This window comes from Ochlerotatus camptorhynchus, unplaced genomic scaffold, assembly GCF_037179485.1.
Source record: "Ochlerotatus camptorhynchus isolate MF236.1 unplaced genomic scaffold, CSIRO-AGI_Acam_v1.1 ptg000141l, whole genome shotgun sequence".
In the NCBI taxonomy this organism is placed as follows: Eukaryota; Metazoa; Arthropoda; class Insecta; order Diptera; family Culicidae; genus Ochlerotatus; species Ochlerotatus camptorhynchus.
Window position 1 is genome coordinate 4,358,204 of NW_027040631.1, and position 26,853 is coordinate 4,385,056.

Below are 26,853 nucleotides of genomic sequence, written 5' to 3' on the forward strand. Positions count from 1 at the left end.
AGTGCGCAGTATTCTTTCTCTTCGGGTTCATCGCTGGAGCAAGACGCGATCACACGCTACTCGCTGAGAAATCGCGTTTCTAAATTTAATAGTGATTTTAGGATCTCTAGTTTGAAGGAAAAAGCAACTTTTTCCTTGCAAATTTTAAACTTGCATCCCGTGGAAGTGAAGAGCAGTTTATTTTACGGAATTAACCGCATTCGGGGCTCTTAGTACCTAGTAGAAAGTGTAACCGAGTTAAGTGTTAAGGCAGAAAAAGTAAAATGGCCGATCAGGATCAAGAGATGAACGGAAACGGTCAAGACCAGCAGGACCACAACGGAGACCAGAAGGAGAACGGAGCCGAGGGCTCGTCGGTTCGTGATGACGACAGGTAAGTTGGAATCCCGGCCAGGGCACGGAAGTTTCTCTGCCACGTCCCATATGTATTTCCATAGAGGTACTTTTTTCAAAGAAGATATTTTGCGTAGGTAATTTTCATGATTCAATTAAAATGATACACGCTAGAGAGTCGGTTATTTTCTCTTTCGTTTGGTACGTTGGTCGTTGCGAAGGGTAGGCCGGTTCACCGGTGGAACGGATTTCTTGTCCTCCCCAGTGTCACACGGGGGAGACGCGTGCTTTTCTCGGTCGATTCGATTCAAAATGGCGGCTGTCGGACGGTTTGCCTGCGTGAGCGATATTTTTTTTTTCCTTTCTGTCTGTTGGCCTCTTTCCGTTTTTTCGCGTTCGAAGTTAACGTTGCAAAATAATTAAAAAAAAAAATGCCGGGTTCAAGTATTCGGCGCCGCGGAACGTTGCTCGGAAGACTATAAATTAGTATTACTTGCGGCGGGAAGTGTGCGAAAAGAGGCAAAAGTCCCGTTTCTATTTCGCTGTTGTTTGAATTTCGAGTGCTTCCTGGCGTTATCTCTAGTACATTTAACCCACACCGCCGAAAGAACCGATGATGGACAGGAAGAGAGTAGCGAGCAGTTTGCCATTTTAGCTCCGCGGGTTTGTATATGTATTTGTATTTTTCAACTTCCTATTCCTACATAGTAATGATAATAATGCTAGTAATATCGCCGACGACTACAATGAAGGTAGAAAATGCCGGCATCAGCGTTATCGATTTGCATCCTTAGTACAGTTTTCCTCCGATAGACGCAAAGTTCAGAAGAAGAGGGTTTCTCAAATGATGATGGCTTAACGTAACGTAACGTAATGTGATCAGAGAGAGTGCTCTAGAGAAGGCCCATCAGGATCTGTGATCAACATCCGACGTCAGCTCTGCCAGTGCGTTTGTTCCTAGCTTGCTTGCTTGTGAGAATCTTTTCACGAGATTAACGACCTTTCTATGCCTAGAGGAAGCCGATTCCATATTTGCCGAATGGGAGAAATTCGACCCAATGTTTCAATTGTTGTACTGTCAGTATGTTTTGTGTAAAAATCAAAAGATTGTAAATTCGGCAGGTCAATTTTGAATGTATTTTGTCTGTTGGTTGGGTTTGTTCCGGAAAGGTAGAAAAGAAGGAAGCTTGGTCCCGTTAAAATCTGTAGTCCGCAACACGAGGAAGAATTTGCTAAGCGGAATAGGTAGGGCATTTTTAAACGGTTGAAATGACGCCGTAAACACAGTAACAGTAGGCTAAGGACATTTGAATTCAAACTCTGTAACCGTAGCAACGGTAATTATAGGCTACTAGTTCTACCGGATACTCCACGTGGTTGTTCAAAGCAGGGGACACGAGAGTGGAAGTGGTTTATCTATATTTAATATTTTTTTCCCTTGTAATTCAATGATCATCCAAAGGCCTCGTGTGAAAATTTATAAACAATTGAATCAAATACAGCTGTTAGGTTTCTTCTGTAGAATTGGACTGAAAACTTAAGGTCATTAAGATCAAAACCTTCTATTAATAGCTAATTTTTTTCGTTTGTTCAATTTCGAGTCATCCCAATTCAAAAATAAGTAAATTCTTTGACATTCACTCTCGGAAATAAGCATAAAGAAACCGTAAAAAAGCATGGGTTTCCTAATTTAAAAGTTGAAAAAACCATGTGGTGCTGCAATACGAACCGCAGAAAGAAACAATTTGAATCATGTGCGTAGGAGAAATAAATCAAAATGTGTTCACTGTAAATTACCATAATTTCGCGCGACATCCCAACACAGCTCATTTTGCTAACATTTTAAAGTGTATTGTAATATTTTCGAAATTTAGATTATTCCCATACATTAGCAACAATACCTAAGTATATATTTAGCTCAATTAATAATATCCATATTACACATTCTCTTTGGAATTTTCAAAACTGCCAGAAAATTAGGGACTTAGGCTGTGTTCTATTTGATGAATTTTCACTTAAATTTGACAGATGGGCAATTTTCGAAAATTGAAAAATTCACCAAATGGAACACAGAACTTAATCACGGTGGTCAACAACTTGGTTGAAAATAGGGTTAGTTAAGTTTTTTTAAGTTTCAAGGGAATATGTATAAGTCAATGCATCCACTACCGGATAATTAATAGGTAGCTATTTGTTATTTATTTTGAATTGTTGCTTCTATACAATATGGTTTATATTTTGCATCGATTGATGCTAATTGGTGTTAGGTTCGAAATAACACTAAAGTCGATCACACGCGTTAACGAGAGAGACATTTGAATGTAACAAGATTTGATGAGACCAAGCTTCAGTACAGTATTTTTCTGTGTTTTTACATTAATGTAGATAACCAATCAGTGGTTAAAATAGGAATAGGCCTAAATTTTTTTATATATCATAGCATTGACCCAACTGCGTTTTTTTTTTCTTCATAAAACGAAATACCTTCATTATTGATCTGTGTTTTATCGCTAATTAATTCTTAAACTTTATATAGTCTATTCTGTAAGATTTAAATCATTTGTGAACATATTGTACATTCTAGTGAGCACTTGCAATTTATTAGAGAGTAAACGATACATAGCATAACTACCACCACTGGTCAGATCTCTCGAGAGCTTCCAAAAACTAAACTATAAAGAGTTGAATAGAGAAGTAAATTTAAAACAAAGCCAAAGAAAAAAAAAGTCTTAGTAAACAGTTACACATCTGCTAGGATCCGATCCTCCTGTTGCGTCTAGAGCGAACGACTAACCCAGTTCCTCTCCGGCAGGTTGTTGAGTGTGACAGAGACCCTGTGAGAGAGCCTCTGTGAGACAAGACAGAAGAGTGGACAGCTGAGTGAGACACAGGAAGTGGGATGATTCTGCACCAGGCGAGTGCGAGGGACTCTCGAAGAGAAGCAAGATGGTATTTATTTTACTATAAACACCAAATAATACCCAAAAAAAAAACTCTGTTTTCGTAAAAAAAAAAAAAACTAATTGGAAAACAAACTAAAAATAGTCGAAACAAGTCATCTCCTTCAGAGAATCAATTTTACCGATTTATTAAACCAAAAAAAAAAAACCCTTTCCACACATACACGTTTATCATTTTCCCCTTTTATGATTTTCCGTTATTTTTTCGTTACTCCCCTTTAGTTTTTATTTTCTTTCCATATATAAAAAAAAAATCTACAATTCCAATTTAATGACAATTTTTCAATAATAATAGGCGTGTGATAAGTCAGTCTGAAAGTCTAAAAACTCGAGTTCGTTGATTTTTGGTGGCTCCTTACGATGATATTGCTATTGCTCCTAACTTAGCGGTAACGTAAATTCTAGAACTAAAAGAAATTGTTCCATATTTACCATTTAGCTGTAACGTATTTTCCAAATTCTGATTGTAACGATTCCAAATAAACTGTCAAATGAATACGAAGAACGGTTGTATTGTTTTTTCTTTTGTGCGATCAGCTTTCTACAATAGATATTAATCAATAATTCCAGAGTAACTTGTAATCATTAATCAAACATTAATCAAAACTTTTAACTATTTTTTTCTAGAGTTGTAGAGTAAATGAACACGCATAACAAGTTGCAAGGATCAATTCTAATTCGTAAATTTTCGTCACATTCCAGAAAATTATTCGTTGGTGGACTTAGTTGGGAAACATCAGACAGTAATATACATTTTTCCTTTTTATATTATTAAACATTTTCACAAAAATTCTTTAGTTTTCCTTTTTTTTCGGTTTTTGTTAAACTACTATTATTCCTGTGTCCTTATTTTTCTGTTAAGCTTTCCTAATTTTGAACCCTTTTATGTTAATTTTTCCTCCCAATCTGTTTTCTATTTTAAGTCACGTCTCAGAAAGAGAATCCCATCAGATTTACTAACGTTGTCTTTTTTCCAACCCCCCATTGAACAGAGGAACTGAAGGAACACTTTGGCCAGTATGGTGAAATCGAGAGCATAAACGTCAAGACAGATCCCAACACGGGTCGCTCGCGAGGATTCGCCTTCATCGTGTACAAGAATGCCGACTCGATCGATAAGGTCGTCGCCGCCGGCGATCACGTCATCAACAACAAGAAGGTCGACCCAAAGAAGGCCAAGGCCCGTCACGGCAAAATTTTCGTCGGTGGACTGACCACGGAGATCAGTGATGAAGAGATCAAGACCTTCTTCGGACAGTTTGGCAATGTGAGTTGGAAGTTTTTACTTGTCTTTACAATACTTCTGTAAGATTTTACATGATGATCACCCTTATTCAGTTCTGCTTATGAGCACCGTGATTAAAACTATTTACCCTAAGCACAAAATTTCTGACGCATTCTTTTTAAAAGATGTTCAGCTAAAATCTCCGGGAGCAAATTTTACTAATCATATTTTGGTTTTGCTTTAAAAAACTCTCGTTGTAGATCGTCGAAGTCGAGATGCCATTCGACAAGCAGAAGAATCAGCGCAAGGGCTTCTGCTTCATCACCTTCGACTCGGAGCAGGTGGTGAACGAACTGCTCAAAACGCCAAAGCAAACCATCTCCGGCAAGGAGGTGGACGTAAAGAAAGCTACTCCCAAACCCGACAACATGGGAATGGGTGGTCCGATGGGTGGACGTGGTGGCATGCGTGGACCGCCGCGAGGTGGCTTCCGAGGTGGACGCGGGGGACCTGGAGGACCCAAAAGTAAGTGTAACATCCCTACTCTCTGCTACCGGACGAAAAAGACGCACTTTTCATCCATCTAAGTTGACGTACAAAGTGAATGACGGACGCCTTTCTATTTTGTCATGTTAAGGAAAGCAACAGTATTTAAAAAATGCGTTGATTTGCAGTTCATGGTATAGGAAAGATCGCTTCAATAACTGACAAGCAGAGTTACTGGTGTGACCGATCCAGATTTTTAATGGGAGTAAGATGGGTTATCTTCTTGATTTATTCAGTCACGAGACATCTCACCACACTCGCGGTGCAGAATAAGCCTCAGTAATACATGCACTAGCTGACTCAACCTTGCCCTTCCTTATCCTATAGTGCCATTAGGCATAACTGCCGTTTGGAATAATGTAAGTGGTGCTTTTCAAATCGATGCAACTTGTTTTTTTGTAAACGAAGGCTTCGATCGTCAATTTGTTGGTACTGCTAGCACACCCATACAGACTATGGATTCTCCCCATGAAAATCGTAACCTCACTTTTTACCTATGTGAAAATTAAAAAAGAAAAGATTCCCGGACCGGACCGGTCTAGAAATTGTTCGGGTTGGAGAATTTCTCGACTTGCCTGGGCATATAGCATGATTGTACTTGCCACAAAATTCTAGATAGAGCTGGAATTAGGGCGTCACGGCTTTTGTAAACAATGACTTCTTTCGATGATTTCTAGATCAACAATAATATAAATAGAAGGAACAACCAAACGTAAACAACCGCTTCAAACACAAAATTAAAGAGAATCAAAACATTATTTGATAAAGGAATTTACTCTATCAAATGATGCTGTTAGATTACTTGGATGTACTTTGATTCTCGAGGAATTTGCGTTTAAAGCCATTGTTTACTTTTGGTTGCTCCGTCTATTTCAATTGTTGGTCTAGATTTCTAGAAAGTTAAGGCTCGCCAACGCAAATCAACATCACCATCGGGTATGTTGGTTTGCGTGGGCGTGCCTTTATTTCCTAGAAATCATCGAGAGTCATTGTTAATAATTTGCGCTCTCATTCCAGCTCTATCTATAATTATACTAATGTAAAATGGTACAGGCATCGAAAGTTATCAATTAATTACCGTGGAAGTGAATCTAGGACGCAATAAGTTCGAAAAGCAAGGAAAAAGAATAAGACGCCATTGGTTAGAAGCAGTACTAAACACCTAATTTATAGGCGTCATTTTTTTTTTTGTAGAAAATCAGCTTATCTCTACGGCAGTTTTTTTTGTTCGTTTAAAAAAAAAATCAACGTGAGTGATTCGACGAACCGGCGATGTCATTCTAAAGTCAACTATGGTTGAAATTTCAGCTGGATATATTGAGTTTAAAGTTGGTAACAACGGAATGCATGTTTTAATGTTATGAGCTGGGTTCTGCGGACTCAATCGATCGTATTTTGCATATCAATGGAAAACTGATTTGCTTTTCTTCCAGTTGAATCCTGCCTAAAGTTGTGAGCCAGAAGTGCTTGAGAGCCCTCATGACTAATGATACATTATTGTTTCGCCAGACGAATATGTTTTATTCGTAACCTCACTTTTTGCCTGTTAACCACTTTGAGAACGTTATTTAGAATCATATATATATAGGGGAAATGCAGGTAATGTCGGCCTAAGTGTCCCTAATTTAGGCCCATACATAAATTCAACAATCGACTAAATTTTCAATAGCAAACAAAAATATCCATTAGTAACGTCCCAATAACGCGTTTATCTAGATAAAATTGATAAATCCGGAGTGATTTGAGATTTGGGCGTAATTGTATTTGTAAACAAACAGGTCAATCGCCGATTTCTCGTGAATAAAAGCTCAATCTTATAAACAAACTATACCAAATGATAGAGGAATCATACCTCTACCTCATAGTGTTATTAGTTTTTAAAATTGAGCTTTTATTCGCTATAAATTGGCGATTGGCGTGTTTATTTACAAATACAATTACAATTACGCCCAAATCTAAAATCACTCCGGAAATAGCAGATTATTAGCGATGGGCCCAATATTAGATCCATAGGCCAACATTAGAGACATTTCCCCTATATATATATATTCAAGGCCTCAAAATGCATAGGGTCCTTCTAGACTAATTTGTATCGGTTCAATGCAATATATTTTTATTTGTTAACGCTTTGAGAGTTGTCGAACAACAGGTGAGGTTAGACATCCAAACTGTGTTGGTTTATATGCTTTCTTCACTGAACCTTTCGAGTGAAGAAAGCATTAACAGTTAATAATGTGCAAATAGTTATTAAAAGTATGATTCATTTCTATGAGATTACAATACTTGAGATAGATAAGAAAAGTCACAGAGAGAAGTGCCATAATTTTGCGCGGCACTCAACTCCACTCATTTTGCCAATATGTGCTATTGTAATTATTCTTAATTTAAATTTCGAAGAACAACATGTGAAAGGGTATACAAGCTTGTTGTAAACAAACCTTCTTATGCCCTTTTCTCACCACCCATATGACACCAACGCAAACCATCAACATAACCGATGATGTTGGTTTGCGTGGCCGACCCTCGGTTGGCGAGAAAAGGACCTACAAAGGTTTGTTTCAGTGGCGTTTCCTTAACTTCAATCTACCAGTGCAACAACTCAAACAAAACATTAAAAATTATCAAAATATTGCTTACAATGGATAGATCCGGATCGCCGATTTCTCGTGAATTAAAGCTCAATCTTAAAAACTAATAACACAGACAGGAAAAGGAATGATTCTTATTTCATTTGGTATAGTTTGTTTGCGAGATTGAGCTTTTATTCGTGAGAAATCGGCGATTGACGTGTTTTTTTTACAAAAAACAATTACGCCCAAATCTCAAAGTTCTCCGGAGATATGCACTCCAAAAAATCTTCACGTTGATGCTACGTGAAAAATCACGTAACCCCTTAAACACCCCACTTCAATCATTTTCACGTGCCGCAGATCAATGTCAAATGGAATTTTGATAAAATTTACGTGATTTTCATGTCGGTTGATACTACGGGAATTTCACGTAAAAAGAATGTGATAAGCATGTACACTCTACAAAGTATACACGTTCAACCTACGTGAAAAATCAAGTAGCCATTTCGATTACTTCAACTTCCATTTTCACATGATGGTAGTGAAATTGACAAACATACCATGTAATGTTCACTGGAGCTGATGATGAAAGTGCTTACGTGAAATGGGTTTACGTGATTTACATGTATGAAAAAGTTATTCAATATGGCGTCGACTTCATTAGAGGAAGAGTTGCTCTCATTTTTGGATTTCCTAACACTAACACTGCATAAACTAGAAGCTGTTTTTATACTATTTTACATCATTCGAAGACCGCGCAAATAATTTTATTTATTTAGATTTCAGAGGCTGGAATCAATATCACAACTCTGAATAAGACAGCGCAAACAGATATTGCATCAGAATGGTCCTGATCAAAGATTTGAGGCAACGAAATGTTCAGTGTTAATTTTTTAATGGCAATAGAGAAATGCTTGACGTTTAATTAAAAAATCTAAAAATGATGGTATTTTTAGATCCTGTAAACGTTGCTTCAAGATCACGTAAACATTCCATTTCAATATTAGTAAAAATCACGAAACGTAAACGTAATATAAACAATAAATGTCTGTAAATATCATTTAAGAATCACGTAAACATTGCGTGAAAATCTATTCCAAGTTAAGTGGAAATCACGTAAAATTTACCTTACTGTTCACGTTGACCACTAAATGCGAATATTTTTGGCTACATGACATTAACGTAAATGTTACGTGAAAAGTAGTATGGACGAAAGCTACCTATGTTTTCACGTAGATCGGACGTGCATATTTTTTGGAGTGTGGAGTAAACTAGAAGATTACTAGACTAACATTTGAAAAGGGCGTAATTCCAAAATGACTATATCGAGAAAATCGCTTCTGAATTTTGATGACCTAAAAATTAATCCTATTTCACGACTTTCCATTTTCTGGATGATTTTATAAGCTTGACATATAGTTAATAGTGTAATCTATCATCATGCATCACTAAAAACTCAAAAAAAGTTTTCTTTGTCGTGAAATCGAGAAGAAAACATCATACGCCCTGATAATTTCATACATGTTGTTACCCCCCGGATCTTCCACCCTTTGAACTGCCAACACTGGTGATACGCCGTGGAAGTACACCCTCGGGTTTTTTTTGTTTGTTGTTCCGCCTTGGTTCTTCGTTCGCAAATTTTGTGAGAGTGGAATTACGCCCGCCTTTTTTTTTGGTCTTCTTTTTGTTCGTTGTTTACACGTGAACTATCAATCGGATGCATTTCAAATGAATCGGGCGTGACTAGATACTTCAGACTCAATACGTTTGGCATAATAAAACGATATAATTCGTAGTTCTGGTCCAAGGCGTAACAACCAGATGCATCTTAGAGTTGAAAGTTGGAAATACGCCATGTAAGAAGAAACGTTTTTGATGATTTGAAGTGATATTTTCTTCTACTTTTTCGTGTTTATCGAGTAGTTTGTGAACTATTTTCTCTATATGTGGCAAAATATGGTTTGTTTACATTTTGGCTCTTCCGCCCCTTTCAAATTTTAGTCTAGATTAAGTGTATTTTTCAACCGATTCGAGTATGAAAATGGCATTTAATCTGGTTTTGAACGTTGGTGCACAGGTAAAAAGTGAGGTTATGGGACGCCACTGGTTTGTTTACAAAAAGCCTGTATGCCCTTTTCACATGTGGCTCTTGATTTTCCTCATAGGCTAGTGAATCATCACCACTATTCTCTACCCAGTTCGAAACGGATTTCCTACACACCAAAAATTGTTTGAATGAATGATCCGTTTTGAACGGATTACCGAATAGGGGTGAATAATAACTATCTTACACATTCAACTCAATTCAAAATATCATATAATTTTAGGTTTTTGAAAACTGCGCACATTAAGGTAGTTTAGATACATTTGAGGCTCCCCTTTGACAGTTCACCGTGTAGCTCCCAGTTGACAAACAAAGTGAGTGGAGTGAGTCCGCAATATAGTCGCTATATTCATAGTCTGGTGGATAGAATTTCGATCCATCAAAAAGCGGAACCAACTCAATATATTGTAGACCAACAATTGAAAAGGTACTATCAACTTTTTTTTAAACAAAACGTTGATTATTCTTTCCTCGCCAATCGAAGGTAAATTACCAGCATCATCGTACAGGGGAAACTTTCCACAACCTAAAGATGGTGTTAGTTTGTGTAGGCGAGCCTTGAATCACGAGAAAACGGTTTCCGAAATTTTGTTCGCAATAGCTCATGTGCTCTTTTCTGTTGTTGGTCGTCATTTGCTCGATTAGTTCCGCTATTTTGCAGCTCAATTGGTCCGCCAGACTATAAACGCGTAAAGGGCCTTAGAAAGTTTGTTAACAAATGCTTTTGTGTCGTTATCAAATGTTATGCCTGAACCGAAACCAGATTTAATGCCATATTCATACTCGAATTGGTTGAAAAATACACTACTTGTTTACTCGATAGCGTAGGTCATTCAGCGCATGAGTAACCGACGCTTTTAGAAATGTCTCATACGAATGACGAAAAGTGACTCACTCTCTGAGTTTGATTCGTTTTCAGTGTTAAGATCAATTTACAAAAAAAAACGTTGTGTTTGTTGGGCTATTTTTTTTAAATATCGCTGCCAATGGTCCAGAAGTCGTATTTAGGTAGACCAATACTGCCGCTATTCGCATAACAGTCCCATATAGATAGGAAATCAATAGCAAATAAGATTGTTATGCGAATAACGGCATAATAGTGTTTGTGACATTTTAGGTAAATAGTGTCTTTCATTTATTTTAGTCAATCTTTTGATGTTCCAAGTTATTAGGGTTGTCCTTTTACGCGGTTGATGAGTTCTATCTATCAACTTTTAGCTAGTTCAAATCTCATCCTCGGATAATTCACGAATGACCTAACCTTTCTAGTGCAATTGGGGTCATTTTTGGCCTGGAAACACTATTAATTTAAGTGATTTTTATTTATTCGAGATACCAAAAACACCAAAACGATTTGACGTAAACGTGCACTTTTAGCACACTTTCTAAGAAGTGAAAACGCGCGTAATTGTCCATTGGAAGTTTGGTTCTACTTGATACTAGATTCCCTTTCACAGATTTCAGAGTAGAGTACCTAACTTCAGATTGGCCCCGCCTTTAGAAAATGAGCACCAATCATGTTAAGCAGTCCGAATGACCGAAGCAACAATCATGTTCACATCATTACAAACTGTATATTGGACAATTTTCAACCTATGATTATCTTAAATAAATGAAAGTAAATTTTGATGGATGTTTTTGTATCGCATACAATGATGGAAGCGCAATAGTTTGTATCACTTAACTCGATTTGTTTACATTTGTTACTTAGGACCTTTTGAAAAGTGACGCGAGATTTGTTCTAGACACTTTGTAAGTTTTTAATGGCGCACATTTTATCTCTTTTAGTTGAAAAGTAATAAGCGATTTTAAATCAAAAATGTTGCTTCCTCCAGCAAAAAGTTGCTTCAAATAAATTAATCTACAATTTCATGGGAAGCATGTCAGAAGGGTCTAACTCGAAACGTAAACAATGACGTTGAACGTCGATTTCTCTTAAGGGGCTGTTCATAAACTACGTAGACAGTTTTTGGGGATTATTGACCCCCCCCCCCTCCCCCTGCGTAGACAATTGACCATACAAAGATTTTAAAATTTGTATGGGCCGTGGATAATTGTCAAGCCCCCCCCCCCCCTAAACTGTCTACGTAGTTTATGAACAGCCCCTAAGCTCATAGAAGAAACATTGCTCTGTCAGATCTGGATCAACAATAGAAAAGAGCCCATCAGCATTTGTAAACAAACTGTTCCAAGCCCATTCCTCACAAATCGAGGATCGCCCATACAAGCCAACACCATCATCGTGTAGATATAAGTTTCCCCTATCCGATGATGGTGTTGGTTTGCGTGGGTGGCCTTCGCTTTGTGAGTAGGGGGCTTTGGAACGGTTTGTTTACAAATGCTGATGGGCCCTTTTCTATTGTTGATCCAGAGATGATTCAGCTAGTTTGAGTGAGTGTGTTGTCATTCGTAAGAAACCGACGATCCAAGTCATTGTTTGCGTTTCGAGTTAGACCCTTCTTAAAATGTTTCCCCTGATTTTGTCTAACATTCCGACAATTATTGAATTGTTCTGCAAGTGACAAAGTTGTAGAACAATTCATTTGAAGCAGCTGTGCTGAAGGAAGCAATCTATCTATCATAATTTAATTTTTCTAATAAATAACATAGGGTGGTGACCCTTGCATTTTCTTAAATTAACTTTTTATGGATTGATTTCTCGTAAATGATTTGTGCTAGACACTTCTTGAGCTTCTTAAGATGCACATTTTTGCTGAAGCACCAAACTTAATATCTTTTTTGTTATTGGAAAGTTGTATACAATTTTCATTAAAAAAAAAACCGTCGTTTTCAAAAGATAATTTAATGAGTTAAACAAAAAAGACATTCAAGGTACAAATCGGTTTGATCATGTCTCTTTAGGAGCTGTCCATAAACTACGTAGACAGTTTAGGGGGGGGGGGGGGGGGTTGACAATTATCCACGGCCCATACAAATTTTAAAATTTTTGTATGGACAATTGTCTACGCAGGGGGAGGGAGGGGGTTAAGAATCCCAAAAAACTGTCTACGTAGTTTATGAACAGCCCCTTACCAGATGATCATTTGTACCTTCCTAAAGTTGTCCTTGCTCGCTTTCTACTCTCTATATGCAGTTTTCACACTGCCGTACTCTGACGGAACTATTGATTCTATACTTTCATCTCCTCATCTATCGTATAAAAATTACCACTTTAGTCTGTTATTTGAAATCAGCATCTTCAGCAATGTAAATCGTTGAATTCACGAATTATTCCACCTAAATACGACTTCTGGACCTTTGTGCAGCGCTATTAAAAATAGGCAATTATTCCAAAACGCAGAATACGTCCCCATACTGAGAGTAAACTAGGGGAAATGTCGGCTTCGGCAATACCTGTACCTATTATCATCAGGAGGGTAAACAACGTTCTTGAGAGCTGAATTTTGGCATGTTGGATACATTGTGTTTCAGAGCATCTCTTGACCAAATTGGAGTGCTCTAAGACTTTGACGATAATAGGTTAAGGTATTGCCGAAGCTGACATTTCCCCTATAAATTCTGCTCTGAAATCTTCCACCAACACGACGTCGACGTCGAACGAAGTCCTAAAACCAAAAGAGCTAACGAACACTTCCCTTCTTCTTCTTCTCTACCCTTTCTCCCACTTGCAGGCTACGGACAAAGCTGGGGCGGACAAGGAGGATACGGCGGCAGCGGCGGTTATGGCAACCAGGGCGGATATGGATACGGTGACTATTATGGTGGCGATTGGGCGGGATGGGGCTACAACGGTTATGATTACTCCCACTACGGTAAATTCAACAACCATTCACAGAAACACTACCAATGAGAGACTTTTTTCTTCTTGAATAACTTTTTATTACCTTTCTATACAACAACCACCGCCACCATTACTTTTTTGCCTTTTTTACCTACAAGAAATAATTGATAACCTTTTAAGAGATTTGAAGTTTTTGTTTTTGCCAATTCACTCGTTCTTCTTACGATGATACAAATTTTCGAATGGAGGTGTGTTTATTAACGTATTTGATTCAAACAAACAAAAAAAGTAAAGCATTTAACTGCAAACACGTGGGTTCCAAGTAAACAAAAGTTAGAGTTCTTTAGAGCATGAGTTAATTTTCCAATCTGATAACTGATCAACATATTTTCCTTTTTCTTGCGAGAGTAAAGAAGTAAAGTAAAAGCAGAAAGCACTTCACTTGAAATGATGATTGCTGAGTTTTGCTGCATTGATTTAACGTTTAAATTCAAACAACGAGAAATACCTCACAGAATCTAAGTTGCGCTAAAAGAATAGTAGTTACCGCATTTGTTTTTAAAAAAAAACCGTAACGATTACAGAAAGATACAGGAGCAGACAAAGCCAAACCTGTTTTGATATTCTCAATTGAAGCAATTTGTAGAGTCGAGCAAAGTCTCTTTACTGTCTATTGTTTGCTTGTTTGGAAGTAATCTTTCCGTCGGGAGGTTTTCCGCGCGCGCGCGTTTGGTCCATTCCAGTTTAATATTTTTTTTTTGTTTAATTCGACTTCTATTGCCACACATTTGTACACAAACAAACAAATTTAATTATCGAATTTCTTTCCAACTTGTCGAAATTTTTCAATATTTTGCTTTTAATTGCGAGACGCGCGTCGCCTCAATTTGCAATCATACCCTAAATTTGCTTGACACAGTTTTTTTTTTAAATCAAAGAAAACACCGAAATACCTCAAAGTGCAAATATATTTTTTTTTATTACGTTTGTCGTTAGAAAACAAAATATTAACAAACAAAAAGCTAAAGTATAAATCGAAAATAATCGAAAAACGGTTCGCTTTTCTGGTCAACTGTTTTCTTACATTAAGAAAGAGAGTTGTTAATGTTAATGGTTGTTGTTTTTTCTGCCTTTTTCCATCATCTTTTTGTCTTTCTTTTTTCCTATATAAAATCATATATATGCATACATTTCTTGACTTGGGGTTCAATATTGCAAAAAAAATAAGTTCAAATGTTTTGAAAAGACGAGGAGCAAGGAAATTGTTTCTTCCCCCACCCCCCCAAATAATGAATGAAAAAGGAAGGCGGAAGAAATGAAACGAAAGAATTGCAGAAAGAGTTTCGAGAAGAAGGAGGAACAAACAACATGAGATTACGAGATCGATGCTTTGAAGAAATCGTTTTGAACCTATTTTCGATTTTACTATTAGAAGCGAGACTCTGGTGCGAATATTTTTCCCTTATTTTTAACGAAATCAAACGAAACTTCCTCTCGGGTCGAAATCCGCTCAGCTCCGTAGGAATCCATCCACCGACTACCAATGTGTGTGGTGTGTGTGTATGGATCTTCCTCCGGATCGGTCGAATGAGCGACCGAGAGGGAAGCGAACTGACTGCAAAAATTGCCTGTGATAGACATACAATCAAATGGGGAAAATCAAGGAGGAAGTTCAGAGTGGAAGTTTGCTACACACAAGAGTCTTATTTTTTATACGAAAAGGACATTGTTATTGTTTAAGTTCTTTAGCAATAAGGTCAGCGATGAGACAGAGAAAGAGAGAGAGAAAGAGTCCTATAGAAATGCGACGACCGGAGGCGCAATCAATTTTTTTGGTGAAGCGCCCGGTTCCTCTTCTCGACAAGTGTCCTTTGTGGAGAAACAGATACGACAAGTATTTTTTTGTGGCAAGATTTATCGAATTTTCGACAAACTTTATTTGATCTTCTGATATTGATTCAGATAAAAAAAAAAGAACGATAGAACCTAGAACGTCAGGAAATTAACGTACAACTTTTGTTTGCTAAACTACCAATTTTAAAATCGAAGAAATCAAATCGTAAATCAAAATGTATAGAAAAACGCACTCATGCTTCTCCATTCGTAAATCTGACATGAACGATCGAAGAGAGCAAATCGACGATAGCAGAGCGAGCAAGAGGGATGGCGAATGTTGTCACTCTTGCTCGCTCCGCTTCGCGATTGCCGTCTCTTCTCAAGAACAGATGATTCTTTACTTGCATGCATGCCGCCGGTTTTGTTTTTCAATTTATCAAACATCAACCAAACTCAGTTACTAATAATAATACTGTTGTAGCATAATTGTAAACAAACAGAACAGCAATCAAAACACCACATTTTTCAGTTATTAGTAAGCGAGCCAATTTTCTATTTGTAACTTTTTGTTATTTGTAATGCCCTATCTTCCCTCTCATGTTTGTTACCACCACCACCGCAAATGATCGATTTATTTCGGATTTTCTTTTACGATTTTTCGAATTCTGCCGTACACACACACACACACATCTATACATACCAATGCTTATTTTCAAACAATGATTGGCTTTTGGTGACATTTCGCTGACATTTGGAAACTATTTTCCGTGTCAGATGACATTTTCCGGTGAAACAATAGATAAATGACCTACGCCCTCAAAGCTCAGCGAAATGTCATACGAAATTTGCCATTGTTCCATTGGTTTACTTTTCATTATTTTGCTTGTGAATAATTGCTAAATTTAAACTACCTATCATTATGGACACATTTAGCAGTAGTTGTGTAATTTTCGATGAACAAAAAAGAAGTTCGCGCGCGTGCTCTTCCTTCTCTCTCTTTATCCTAGCAGCGAAATTAATTGAGCAAAAAAAATATTATATTCTCCCCTTAGATTTAGAATATTACACTTCTTACAACATGAAACATTTTTTTTCTTATTCGCTAGTTAAGTTTTCAATTGCTTTTTTTTTTAATTTTTAACAATTTTTCTGGTAACGGTTTTCATAAACTTAGGCTTATTATAGTAAGTGGTAGTATCTAGTGTTTTCTTTTTTTTTAGCGTTTAATCAGATCAATTTTCATTTTTACACGAATAATTAATTTTTCTTCAAGTAGATTAGATTTCATTTCTTAGTGTTTAATCAAAACGATAAAATTATGTCAATCGCGGGCAAGGGTGAGAGAGAGAGAAGACAAATTTCAACAAACGACAAGACAAAAGTTCTCGGGTGGAAACAGTGGAAAACAGAAGTGGGGGAAAATGAGGCAAGAAGAGCAGGTGCCTTAAGCGTCTAAAAAAAAAACAATGTAGAGAAAAATTCAAACAATGCAACACAGACATACACACAGCAAGAGCATGAGTGATGGTTATGTCCCAAGTAGAATTTTCTCATTTAATCTACCAACTGATCATCATTTTTATTCAAAACAAAAAAAAAGGACAGAGATTCCAAAATTGAAGAGAAAGACAGTTGAACACTGTGAACACACAAAGCTAAGTGACGACGAAAAAATGAAGAAGAACATGAAAAAAGTACACTTGTAAGAAGATCGTCGCCATCAAAGCGCAGGAGATAAGGAGAAGAAGAAGCAAAGAAGAGGATGTAAAGAAGAGAGAGAGAGAGAGAAGACGAATAAAACAGAGCAGACGTGAAAATCTGTGAAACGAAAAACAACCAACAGTGTGTTTTTGCTTTGTGTAAAAAGAAGAGAGAGCCTGCTTAATCATATATTTTCCCCCGTCTTCTGTGCGACAATCAATTCCCTGTTTTCCACCCGACGAACAACATTATACGATTAGTAGTATGTAGTGGTACATGTGTAGAGCGCAATAGTGAGCTGTGGGAAGAGAAAGGGAAGGTCGAGGCAAAACAATAGCAAATAGCGTGCCGTTGGCTTGATGATAAATGGTGCATCTGACAAGTTCAGTGAAGTGTGAGAATCTTAGTTATTTGTTAATGGCTTGTGTGACTAGTCGCATGACCTACATTTTGCGGCTAATCGTTTGTTGAAACCAATCACCGCATTATTACTTTCTCAATTTGGCTATGTGCGTTCGGTAAATTATAGCCTTCTTAGAAAAAAAAACTCGATTTTTAGTTGTCATGCATTCCTGATCATGTTTTGGAAAATTTAGGAAACATTCCTACTGCGCGGTTTAAAAAACATAGGTACGCTGTTTTTTAAACGATGGGTGGAAGTTTAGGTAACTTGACCGTTTAAAAATATGTGAAAAATTAAATTTAAAATATTATTGCAATTGAAGGTGCAGATAATTTTTAAACAGGTAAATTTTCGGGTGTAAACCATTTTTTATCTGATGCACATAGTACGGAAGGTTACAACATAGCATAACATAATGGCACCAATTTTGTTTTGTTCTCTCAAATATTAAATTAAAACTAAAGATACTACAACCTAATTCTACACTTTTGACTTAAACAAAGACGGTTTTATCTACAAAAGGGCAGAAGTTGCTGACGATATTTTAAGTCCCAAAATAGCAGGGGTGGCCAGTAAGCCGAGGAAAAAGCCTGGAGTTCGAGAGAAGTCCGTGATTTTCGATGACAAATTTGTTAAAAATATGCTTCGATAAAAGATTCTGGACCTTAGGACTACTAAATTTTCAGAATACAGTTACTTGAAGAACTGTTAAGAGATTAAATTTCAAAGGAATTTTGAGGAGATTTTAAAATTAATTCTAGGGATAACACTAAAATATTCCAGAGAAAATTTTCTAGGCAGTTTTGGGAGACTCCAAGAGAGCCAATTTGAGTTCAGAGTTGAATATTTAAGTAGGTAATTCTGTACAAAATTTAATGATGATTCTGAACCGCGGGAAATGCCAATCGAATTTTGAGGGTGCAATTCCAAATCAATTTTGAGAAGCGTTTTAAGGGAATCCTTAGGATAATTTCAAGGGCATCTCGATAAGAATTTCTAGCGATAATTGTAATTGAAATTAGAGGAAAACTCCAAGCTAATTATGAGCAAATTACAATGACAATTCTCGCGTAACATTTGAAAAAGGCCTATCCTCGTTGATCGATTCTCTTCATTGACTTTCTCTTTGGTTTACCACGGCAACCCAATGAGGTACAGAGATAGGTGAAGCAGATCGTGAAATATGGTTGTATTAGTAAACCAAAAAATCAACGTAAACGCAAGTAGTGACGTCACTACTTGCTTGTATCGGACAGGGGTTTTACTCACACAACTTAACCGATTGCTTCACCTCGGTAATCCAGCTCATTGACGGCAACCAACATAAACGAATTCAAGACAAACATTTGAAATGGCCTTAACTCCATTTTGTAAACAAACCTTGTAAGGCAATTTTCTCGCGAACCGAAGTCCGCAAAGGCAAACCAACATAATGAACAGGTGGGAAAATTCGCCTCTACCCGATTGTGGTTTATGTTTGCGAATGAAGGTTTCGGTTCGCGAGAAAATGGCCTTACAAGGTTTGTTTACAAAATGAAGTTAAGGCCAATTCAATTGTTGGTCTTGAATTTCTCGCTAAGCTCGCAGCACAGTTCGACAGAAGATGATGTTAGCTTGCGCCTGAAACAACACACTGAATGGGAAATTCATTTGCAGTCGGATTATTCGCGAAAGAGAAAATCGATGAAGAAAATCGAACAACAATGACAGGCCCTTTTCTCATGTTGCGCGTCACTTTTCAAATTGACCAATCTACATTGATCGATTCTCTTCATCGACTCTTTCTTTCTTTAATAACTTGGCTGCATTCAAATTTCTCTACATATTCACCCATATTCTTGTTTTCGTTCGAACCGTATTTCCCATACAAAAAAAAACTTTTTTTTGTATGGTAAATACGGTTCGAACGAAAACGAGAATGGGTGATTATGTTAGAAGAAAGTATTATTAAGTGTATTGGACAATAAGAACAGTTGAACTAGTTGAACATGTTTTTGGAGCCGTGTTAGTAACGAAAGAGAGAGTCGGTGAAGAGAATCGATCAATGTAGATTGGTCTGTTTGAAAAGTGACGCGAGAATTCTGAATTGTATTGAAAATTTCAGGAGGTTGGCTGCCTTTTTAGGAGGCTTCAGCCCGAGGAGCAAATACGAACGAAAATTTCAATTCCAAGTAGAATTCAAGCCAAATTAAAAAAGAATTATGAACGGAAACCTTCCGAAATTCTGAAAAGAACTCCGTGAAGGGAAATTCTTAAGAACATTCCACTAACATTCTGTCTTGTTTTTGCTAAGCTGGAAAATCTGGAATTATTCATTTTCTTAAAATCGCTGGCATTAGAAGTAGAAGGTCGTCCCAAAATTGGTCGAACATACTATTAATTCCGATAAAATGTACAGTGGTGGGCCTAGACGGGCTAGTTGAATGGTCAACTAATTAGCACACTTATAATTCAAAACTTCCGAAGTCTATTATTTCGGAAATTTTTGACTATATCGTAAATAACTTTCTTAAGCACGCCGTCGTTTATTGGCAATTGGTTGAAAATTTCAAAACTATAGCACTTCGGAAATTTTGAACTATAAATGCGCTATAATTAGTTGACCATTTTCTCAACCAGCGAGTCAATTTCCGGCAAGCACTTCCAATAATTTGATATTTCGTACACGCAAAATTCAGCATTGTTGTTCTGTGTCAAAATTTCAGCATAGTAAAACATAGTTGCAACATGCCAAAGTTGGCTAGTTTGTATGCCAATCGGCCTATTGTGCTAATTAAAAGGCCACCACTGTATATATCAGCAAATATTCAAGGTAGTTAAAACGTTAACAAATTATGAAGAAGAGCTTTGAGAAGAGGGTTGAGTTATTTCTAGACCAACAATTGAAATAGGCGGCAATCGTAAATAATGGTCCCTATTACGGGTGTCCATTTTTTTTTTTTTTAAACGTGAATACGAAGTGAAGTGATTTTCAGTTGATTTGCCCGGAAATCTCTTCACCGTGAAAGACAATTTGTCTCTTCACTTCCTTTTCACCGTGAAGTGACACCCTTAATAAGGGCCAATAGCTTTAGGCGCAAATTTCTCGAGAATCAAAATACACCCACGCAAACCTAACAATGCCATTCGATAAAGGAAGTTTGCTCTATCAGATGCTGGTGTTAGATCTCGTGGATGTGTATTTATTCTCAGGAAATTTGCGTTTAAAGTCATTGTTTACGGTTGGTTGTTCCGTCTATTTCAATTGTGGCTCTAGAATTGTCTTTTAATTCCGTTATAATTCTAGATAAACATTTCAAAAGGTTTTATCTGCATTGATCGATTCTCTTCATCGACTTTCTCTTTCGTTAATAATTCAGTTGCAAAACCTTTCCCTGTTGTATTTCAAGACCAATAATTGAAAAGGCCTCAACTCCATTTTGTAAACAACCCTTGAAAGGCCATTTTCTCGCGAACCGAAACTTACATTCACAAACCTAAAACACAATCGGGTAGAGGAGAATCTCCCTTACCTGTTCATTTTGTTGGTTTGCGTTGGCGGAATTCGGTTCAGGACAAAATGGCCTTACAAGGTTTGTTCACATAATGGAGTTGGTCTTGATTTGACGTTTTTGACGCTAGATAAGAACCTTTTTTTTTATCGAACTGTGGTAAAAATAGTGCGAAATCTGTTTGCATATCAGTGGTTCTCAAAAGAGAAAGTCGATGAAGATAATCGATCAAAGCAGGTGTAGGACCTATTGAAATGTTCATCGAGAATTTACCACTTTGTCAAGCAGTTTTGGCGTGACTTTCTACCAGCGATTTCACAAAACTCGACCAACTAAGTGCTATTTTTTTTTATGAAACTCACTGATGTTGGCTACTTTTCTTTCTCGTGGTTCTAAAAAAAATCCTCAGGCCGTTCGCAATGCTGTTGTATTTTATAAGGACTGTTTCAATTTGAAACTAGAACAGAAACGCACCTCTCGCAATGCTGAGTTGCAGTTTCATTATTCGAGCACTATTTTGCACCAGATTTGCAACTGCTCGACTATTCTGTTTTATTTCTGAGCGAGTTTGAAACACGAATGGAACTCTGTTTCAAATTTCTGTATGTATTTAAAGATGTTTCGAAGAGCTTCACAAAAAAACTCTATGAACTTCATAGAGAACAGTAAATTTTATGGAACTTGGTGATTACAAACATCTTTTAGAACTGTGCGTTGCGCTGATCGTGTTGCAGTTTTATTTTTGACAGTTTCAAATTATAGAATTGTCAAGTCGTTTAAAACAATTTTGAAACTCAGCATTGCGAACGGCCTCAGAATAATGTTTTATTTCAAAGTTCGAGTGGTAGTAAACGTCATTTCAACTGCTCGAATGAAGTGGTTAATTGCTTTCTACTTGGTAGATTTCCTCAGTGCCAAGTACCCAGCACCACTAAAAGAACATAACTCAAAAACTCATCATAAGGGGTTCCACAAAATTCGACAAAATTAAAGATATCAAATTTTGAAGACTTCGACCGCAGAAATGCATTCAAAATCCAGGAAGAGAATGCTGCTGTCTTCGTAATGACCCATTTAACCTGGTGATCCCTTCGACTCAATTGCATTCCCACAACCGGGAAAATTCCTAAAAATCAGGGAAGACAAACGGGGAAATGGCTAATCGGGATTTACTTACTGGTCATCATGTAGAATTACTATATTTGAATCATCTATAAATGAAAAAGGAGCGGTTCTTAAAATACACACGGCCGTAGAATCTATTTCCAATTTAAGTTCCGTTTGCTCAATCTTTCTAAAAGCACGGTTACTCATAGACTGTATTAAAATCTGCTCGAATTTGTAGAAATTATACTAATGTTAGAGCAATATTTGGTCGAATGTGGCGTCCCGTAACCTCACTTTTTACCTGTGTACCAACTTTCAACACCAGATTTAATGCCATATTCATACTCGAATCGGTTGAAAAATACACTTAATCTTCTAGTTTACTCGATATCTATCCATTGCTTTGAAAATTGTATGTTTTAATAGTTGGTGCACAGGTAAATTGAGGTTAAGGAAACGCCACTGTTATTAACCAATTAATTTTTTTTTTCGAAGCACAGGAAGCTCACTATACTTCCCCAATGTGGCAATTTCTCAAATTCGATTTTTTTTTCTCCGTCCTTGGTTCTATAAAGTTCTACAGCACGATATCGACCTGAAGACGAGGCTTCATAGTCTCTTCCAGTGAGGTTCTAAAACACTCCGATAATAGGGGAAATGTCTCTAATGTTGGCCTATGTATCTAAGATTGGGCCCATCGCTAAAAATCTGCTATTCATCAATTTTATCTAGATGAACGCGTTATTGGGACATTACTAATGGATATTTTTGGTTGCTATTGAAAATTTAGTCATTTGCTGAATTTATGTATGGGCCCAAATTAGGGACACTTAGGCCGACATTACCTGCATTTCCCCTATATTTCAAAATTTCTTTCTATCATGTTATCATAAATTAGGTAAACATTGACGGACTAAATTTATCAGATCCCTATCCCATAAAGCCCAATTTAAAGATTGGTGGATCATGTGACTTTGTAAGTCAAACTACTTGTTAGCCAATTCTACCCTACAGTTGATGTCGCACTAGATTCGTCTCCACCCCAGACCCCTGAGAACTCACGAGTGTTCAGTCTTGTTCGTAGTATCTATTAATCTAGAAATAACTTATAGCACAAGCTCCTCCTAGCCGCGGCCCCTACGCTTTATCTGTTTTTCCATGGTGGATTTTCTGTTCTAGTCAATTTCGTAGATGACCAGCATTATTTTTCCCTATTTTGAAATCAACATTCCACACCTAAATTCTCCAAATATACCCCCCCCCCCCCCCCCCCCCCAAAACACATCAATTCAAACTGCAAGCAACAACAAAACAAACTTGAACATTTCTCGCTTCCTTCCTCCGTTTTTATTTTATTTAATGTACCTACTGTTCGCCAGACGACTACTACGGAGGCTACAACGACGGTTACGGCAACGGCGGTGGTCGACTTGGTGGTCCTCGCGGGGGTAAAGGTAGTTGGACTATACAGCAATCTTATGTAGTAGCTCTTTGCGTTTGTGCTTGTGCTTTTTTTTATTCTCTATTTGCCTGCATTTTGCCCCCATTCCGGCTGTTCTGTTACTCACCTTACTACCTGCATACATACCATGTTTTCAAAATTTATTCCGAATTATATACGAGGCATAGCTGGGATCCGTCGCTGCGACCAACATTGATTGGATGTTTTGACTATTTGGCCCCCCCAACCTTCTTAATTTATTAATTCATTGGTGACTTGTTTCAGCTATGTCATCTTCGATTTTTAAACTTTATTCTAAGTTGATTTCGACTAATATGCTGTAAAATTAGAATGTTGACACTGTCCAGAAGTGAGCAATAATAGTGTATCCTACTATCTAAAAGATACATCGGCCCATTCTCGTGCCCAAAGTGTTCCTTCTGGTGAATTACACGAAAATAGTTTTGAAATCGTCCTTCTATCGAACCAAATTTAATAACAGAACTCAACTGAACCGTTTGCTGTGTAAGTTCATGCTGAAATGAAGTATGCCGTTGTGTGTGTTCGTCATTTCAGAATGTTCGTACCAATTTAGAATAGTTGCACCATCAGAATTCGTTCCCTAGTGTTTACCCCTGTGCTGTTCGACGCTCTTCGAACGCAATACTAATGCTCTTCGCTCTGTTATTCCTTCTTTTTCTTCTCCTGAAAATGTTCCAAAACATAAATAGGCTCCGGCGGTGGTGGTGGAGGCGGCGGTGGCGGCGGATATCAGGGCGGTAAGCAGCGAGGTGGAGGCGGTGGCAACCGCCAGCCAAGGCATACGCCGTACTAGATGCTGCAGACAGTGGACACAGCGTCCTTTCCCTTTTAATTACTATAGACTAGTAGTTTAGCGCCCCCTCCAAAACAACCCTTTAAATACTAGCGAGATAAGCCCCCGTAATAATTCCTATTCGAGATCCAAGAAGACAGCGAGTGAATGAGAGAGAGCATAGGTGGAGCGTGTGAGAGAACTGAACATGTAGAGAGATAAAATTCTTCCGCTACACACACTGAATACACACACGGGACATCCCGTCCACACTGGAGAAGAGGGAAGGCAGCAACAGTCGTACACCTTCCAGGGTAAATATTGGTTTCACACCTGCTGAGAATGATGATGCCAACCGAGGAGAATGTCCCATTTCCATCAATGTCACCTCATGTTTACGGTACTTTTTCCAGTAATAAGGCACCTTTCACACATAGAACCAGTATATTACTTAAGTCTCATTTTTTTATATTTGAATACCTAGTACAACAAAACATTGAGGATTTGCATAAGTCACTTTAGAGATTAATTTGATGTCATTTTTCAGTTTTCGAATAAAATGAACGATGATAAACACAGCTACAAACAAATAGACGTAATGTTCATTTTCATGTGAAACTACTGCATTGTGAAAGTTACTAAACAGTTGCATAGGAACAAAATGCAGTATTACATTTTCCTGTACCTCATACAATTTCCGCAGGCGAAAGTACGAATAAAACACATTTTAAACACATCAACTCAGTAGTTCCTATTTTGGTTTCCGACGAAAGTTTCCTGCGGCTTCTCCTTGATTGGTATTATCTCACTCAATGTTTACCTCCGTTAATATTGATCTTTCTTTCCCCGTAGGATCCAAGTTTCCCACCGTGACTACTCTTCAACATGATTCTCTTGTTGGCTGTTTGGATTTGAAGTATCTGGATCAAGATAATCTCCCTCTTTCTATACTCGTTAACCCAAAAATACACAGAACAAAACAGGACTGATGAATACATTTAGTTGTCGTGTCCCCCCCCCCATTCTCTCGTCATAACTCTGTATGTATTTAATGTGCATGCAAGCACGATAAAAGTAAGACAAATTGGATACTTAAGTGTGCATGCACACACAAACACACGCGTCCATTGATGGACGCCTAAACACGTAGGATTGTGGAGTATGTAATCTTTAAATTATATTGTTGAACAATTTTTTCCTTGTGGCATTTAAAAAGCAAAAGATTATTTTCCGTAACTACACAGACTAGTGAGTATGTATGCAAACTGCCTATGATAGGCAGTTGAAAAACAAGAAGAAGAAAAAACTGATGCAAAGCTGACGGACAGAAAGCAAGTAGATAATACTCCCCCACTAATTTATATATTTGCCCCTAGCGAGTAAGAACACTGACAATTTAAAGCAAAAACAAAAATTCAACTATTTACATATATTTTATGTAGATTAAAAGGCTCCAAACAACAATAACATCTCTATAATGTATTATATTTTTAAAACACACAATTCACTGAATAAAAGCAGTCTCAGTCGCCAAACAATAGAACGTTGTTGTTTTATTTCAGCTTGAGAAATCCCTATACAGTACCGTGATTCGATGTGACGGAAAAATCACGCATCCCTTCTTCACCGTTGATGACCAGTCTTCCGTTGTGTATTTTTGGAAAATGGAGCACTCAAAATACACTCAAAATCCACACGTTCCATTCATGTGTTTTGTCAAAAGAAGTATCAAAGTAACAATGTAGCTGCTACAGTTATGATCGAGGTAGGCCGTGCATTGAAACCTGACGTGTTTTGAATTTGCTGCTGCTTTATTTTCTGAGAAGTTTATTGAAAATTTATGTCGTTTTCGTTTTTGCGGTGTAGCTACACCGGTGCTACACTGCCGTACACCGAAATATTTTAGGGTGTAGATATAGGATGCACCTTTGTTTACAAGCAAATGCTGTTGAGCTGTCAAAGACTCGCGCTTATTCCTGCTTACACTACACTAGTGCTACACCGCAAAAACGAAAACGACATTAGTGCAATAAGTCCTTTAGCTGGTGCATTTTGGACACCAGAAAGCTTTTTCAATATTTTCGCGTGTGTTTATTAGTGCTGTGTTTGGTTATTTAAAAAAAAAATTATTGAAAGAGTTTATAAGATTACCGCGAGTGAACAAACCGGGTTTTTTCTTCTTCCTTCGCCGCCGCCGTGAAATGTTGCGAAAAAGCAGATCTCCGCTGAATTTTCTAATGTACGCGCTGTTGAATCGTGTCCATTTGGGTTTAGTTACAAGTGCATAATGATCCGGAAGCCGGACGATCTACGGAAGGAAATTGCTGGTGAAGGAAGCACGGAATGAAATACGAAGCGTTAGAGAAAATGTCCAAGGGATTCCAAAATAAGCAATTGACGACGGCGGAAGAGCAGAATATGGTGAGAGCTTTCCAATTATTTAAAAAAAATATCAAAATTAAACTAAATACATGCCAGGTTTGAAAAAAATATTTTCGAACCTGGAGTGTGTATATACAGTGGGGGAAATTCGTTTAAACGCAATGTCATTTTTGCGTTTATTTTCAACACAAAAGATCG

The 26,853-nt window shown here is 37.4% G+C and overlaps 1 protein-coding gene across 7 annotated transcripts; it reads left to right on the forward strand.

Annotated features, from left to right (window-relative positions):
* sqd (RNA-binding protein squid) lies at positions 1-25,816 on the forward strand. 7 transcript variants are annotated; one of them, XR_010517590.1, is made up of 8 exons: positions 1-373; positions 3,996-4,036; positions 4,286-4,560; positions 4,779-5,043; positions 13,371-13,511; positions 23,398-23,475; positions 24,212-24,587; positions 25,126-25,816. XR_010517590.1 is itself a non-coding variant. In XM_065221388.1 (7 exons), exons 1-7 carry the CDS (start codon positions 264-266, stop codon positions 24,292-24,294), a joined length of 1,011 nt encoding a protein of 336 aa, XP_065077460.1. In that variant the 5' UTR covers positions 1-263; the 3' UTR covers positions 24,295-25,013. The 7 variants fall into 7 exon arrangements, 1 of the variants encoding a protein (XP_065077460.1); XR_010517589.1 differs by having other exon boundaries at positions 23,398-23,472; positions 24,191-24,587; XR_010517591.1 differs by having other exon boundaries at positions 13,371-13,448; positions 23,398-23,472; positions 24,191-24,587.
* Positions 25,817-26,853: the final 1,037 nt, after the last annotated feature.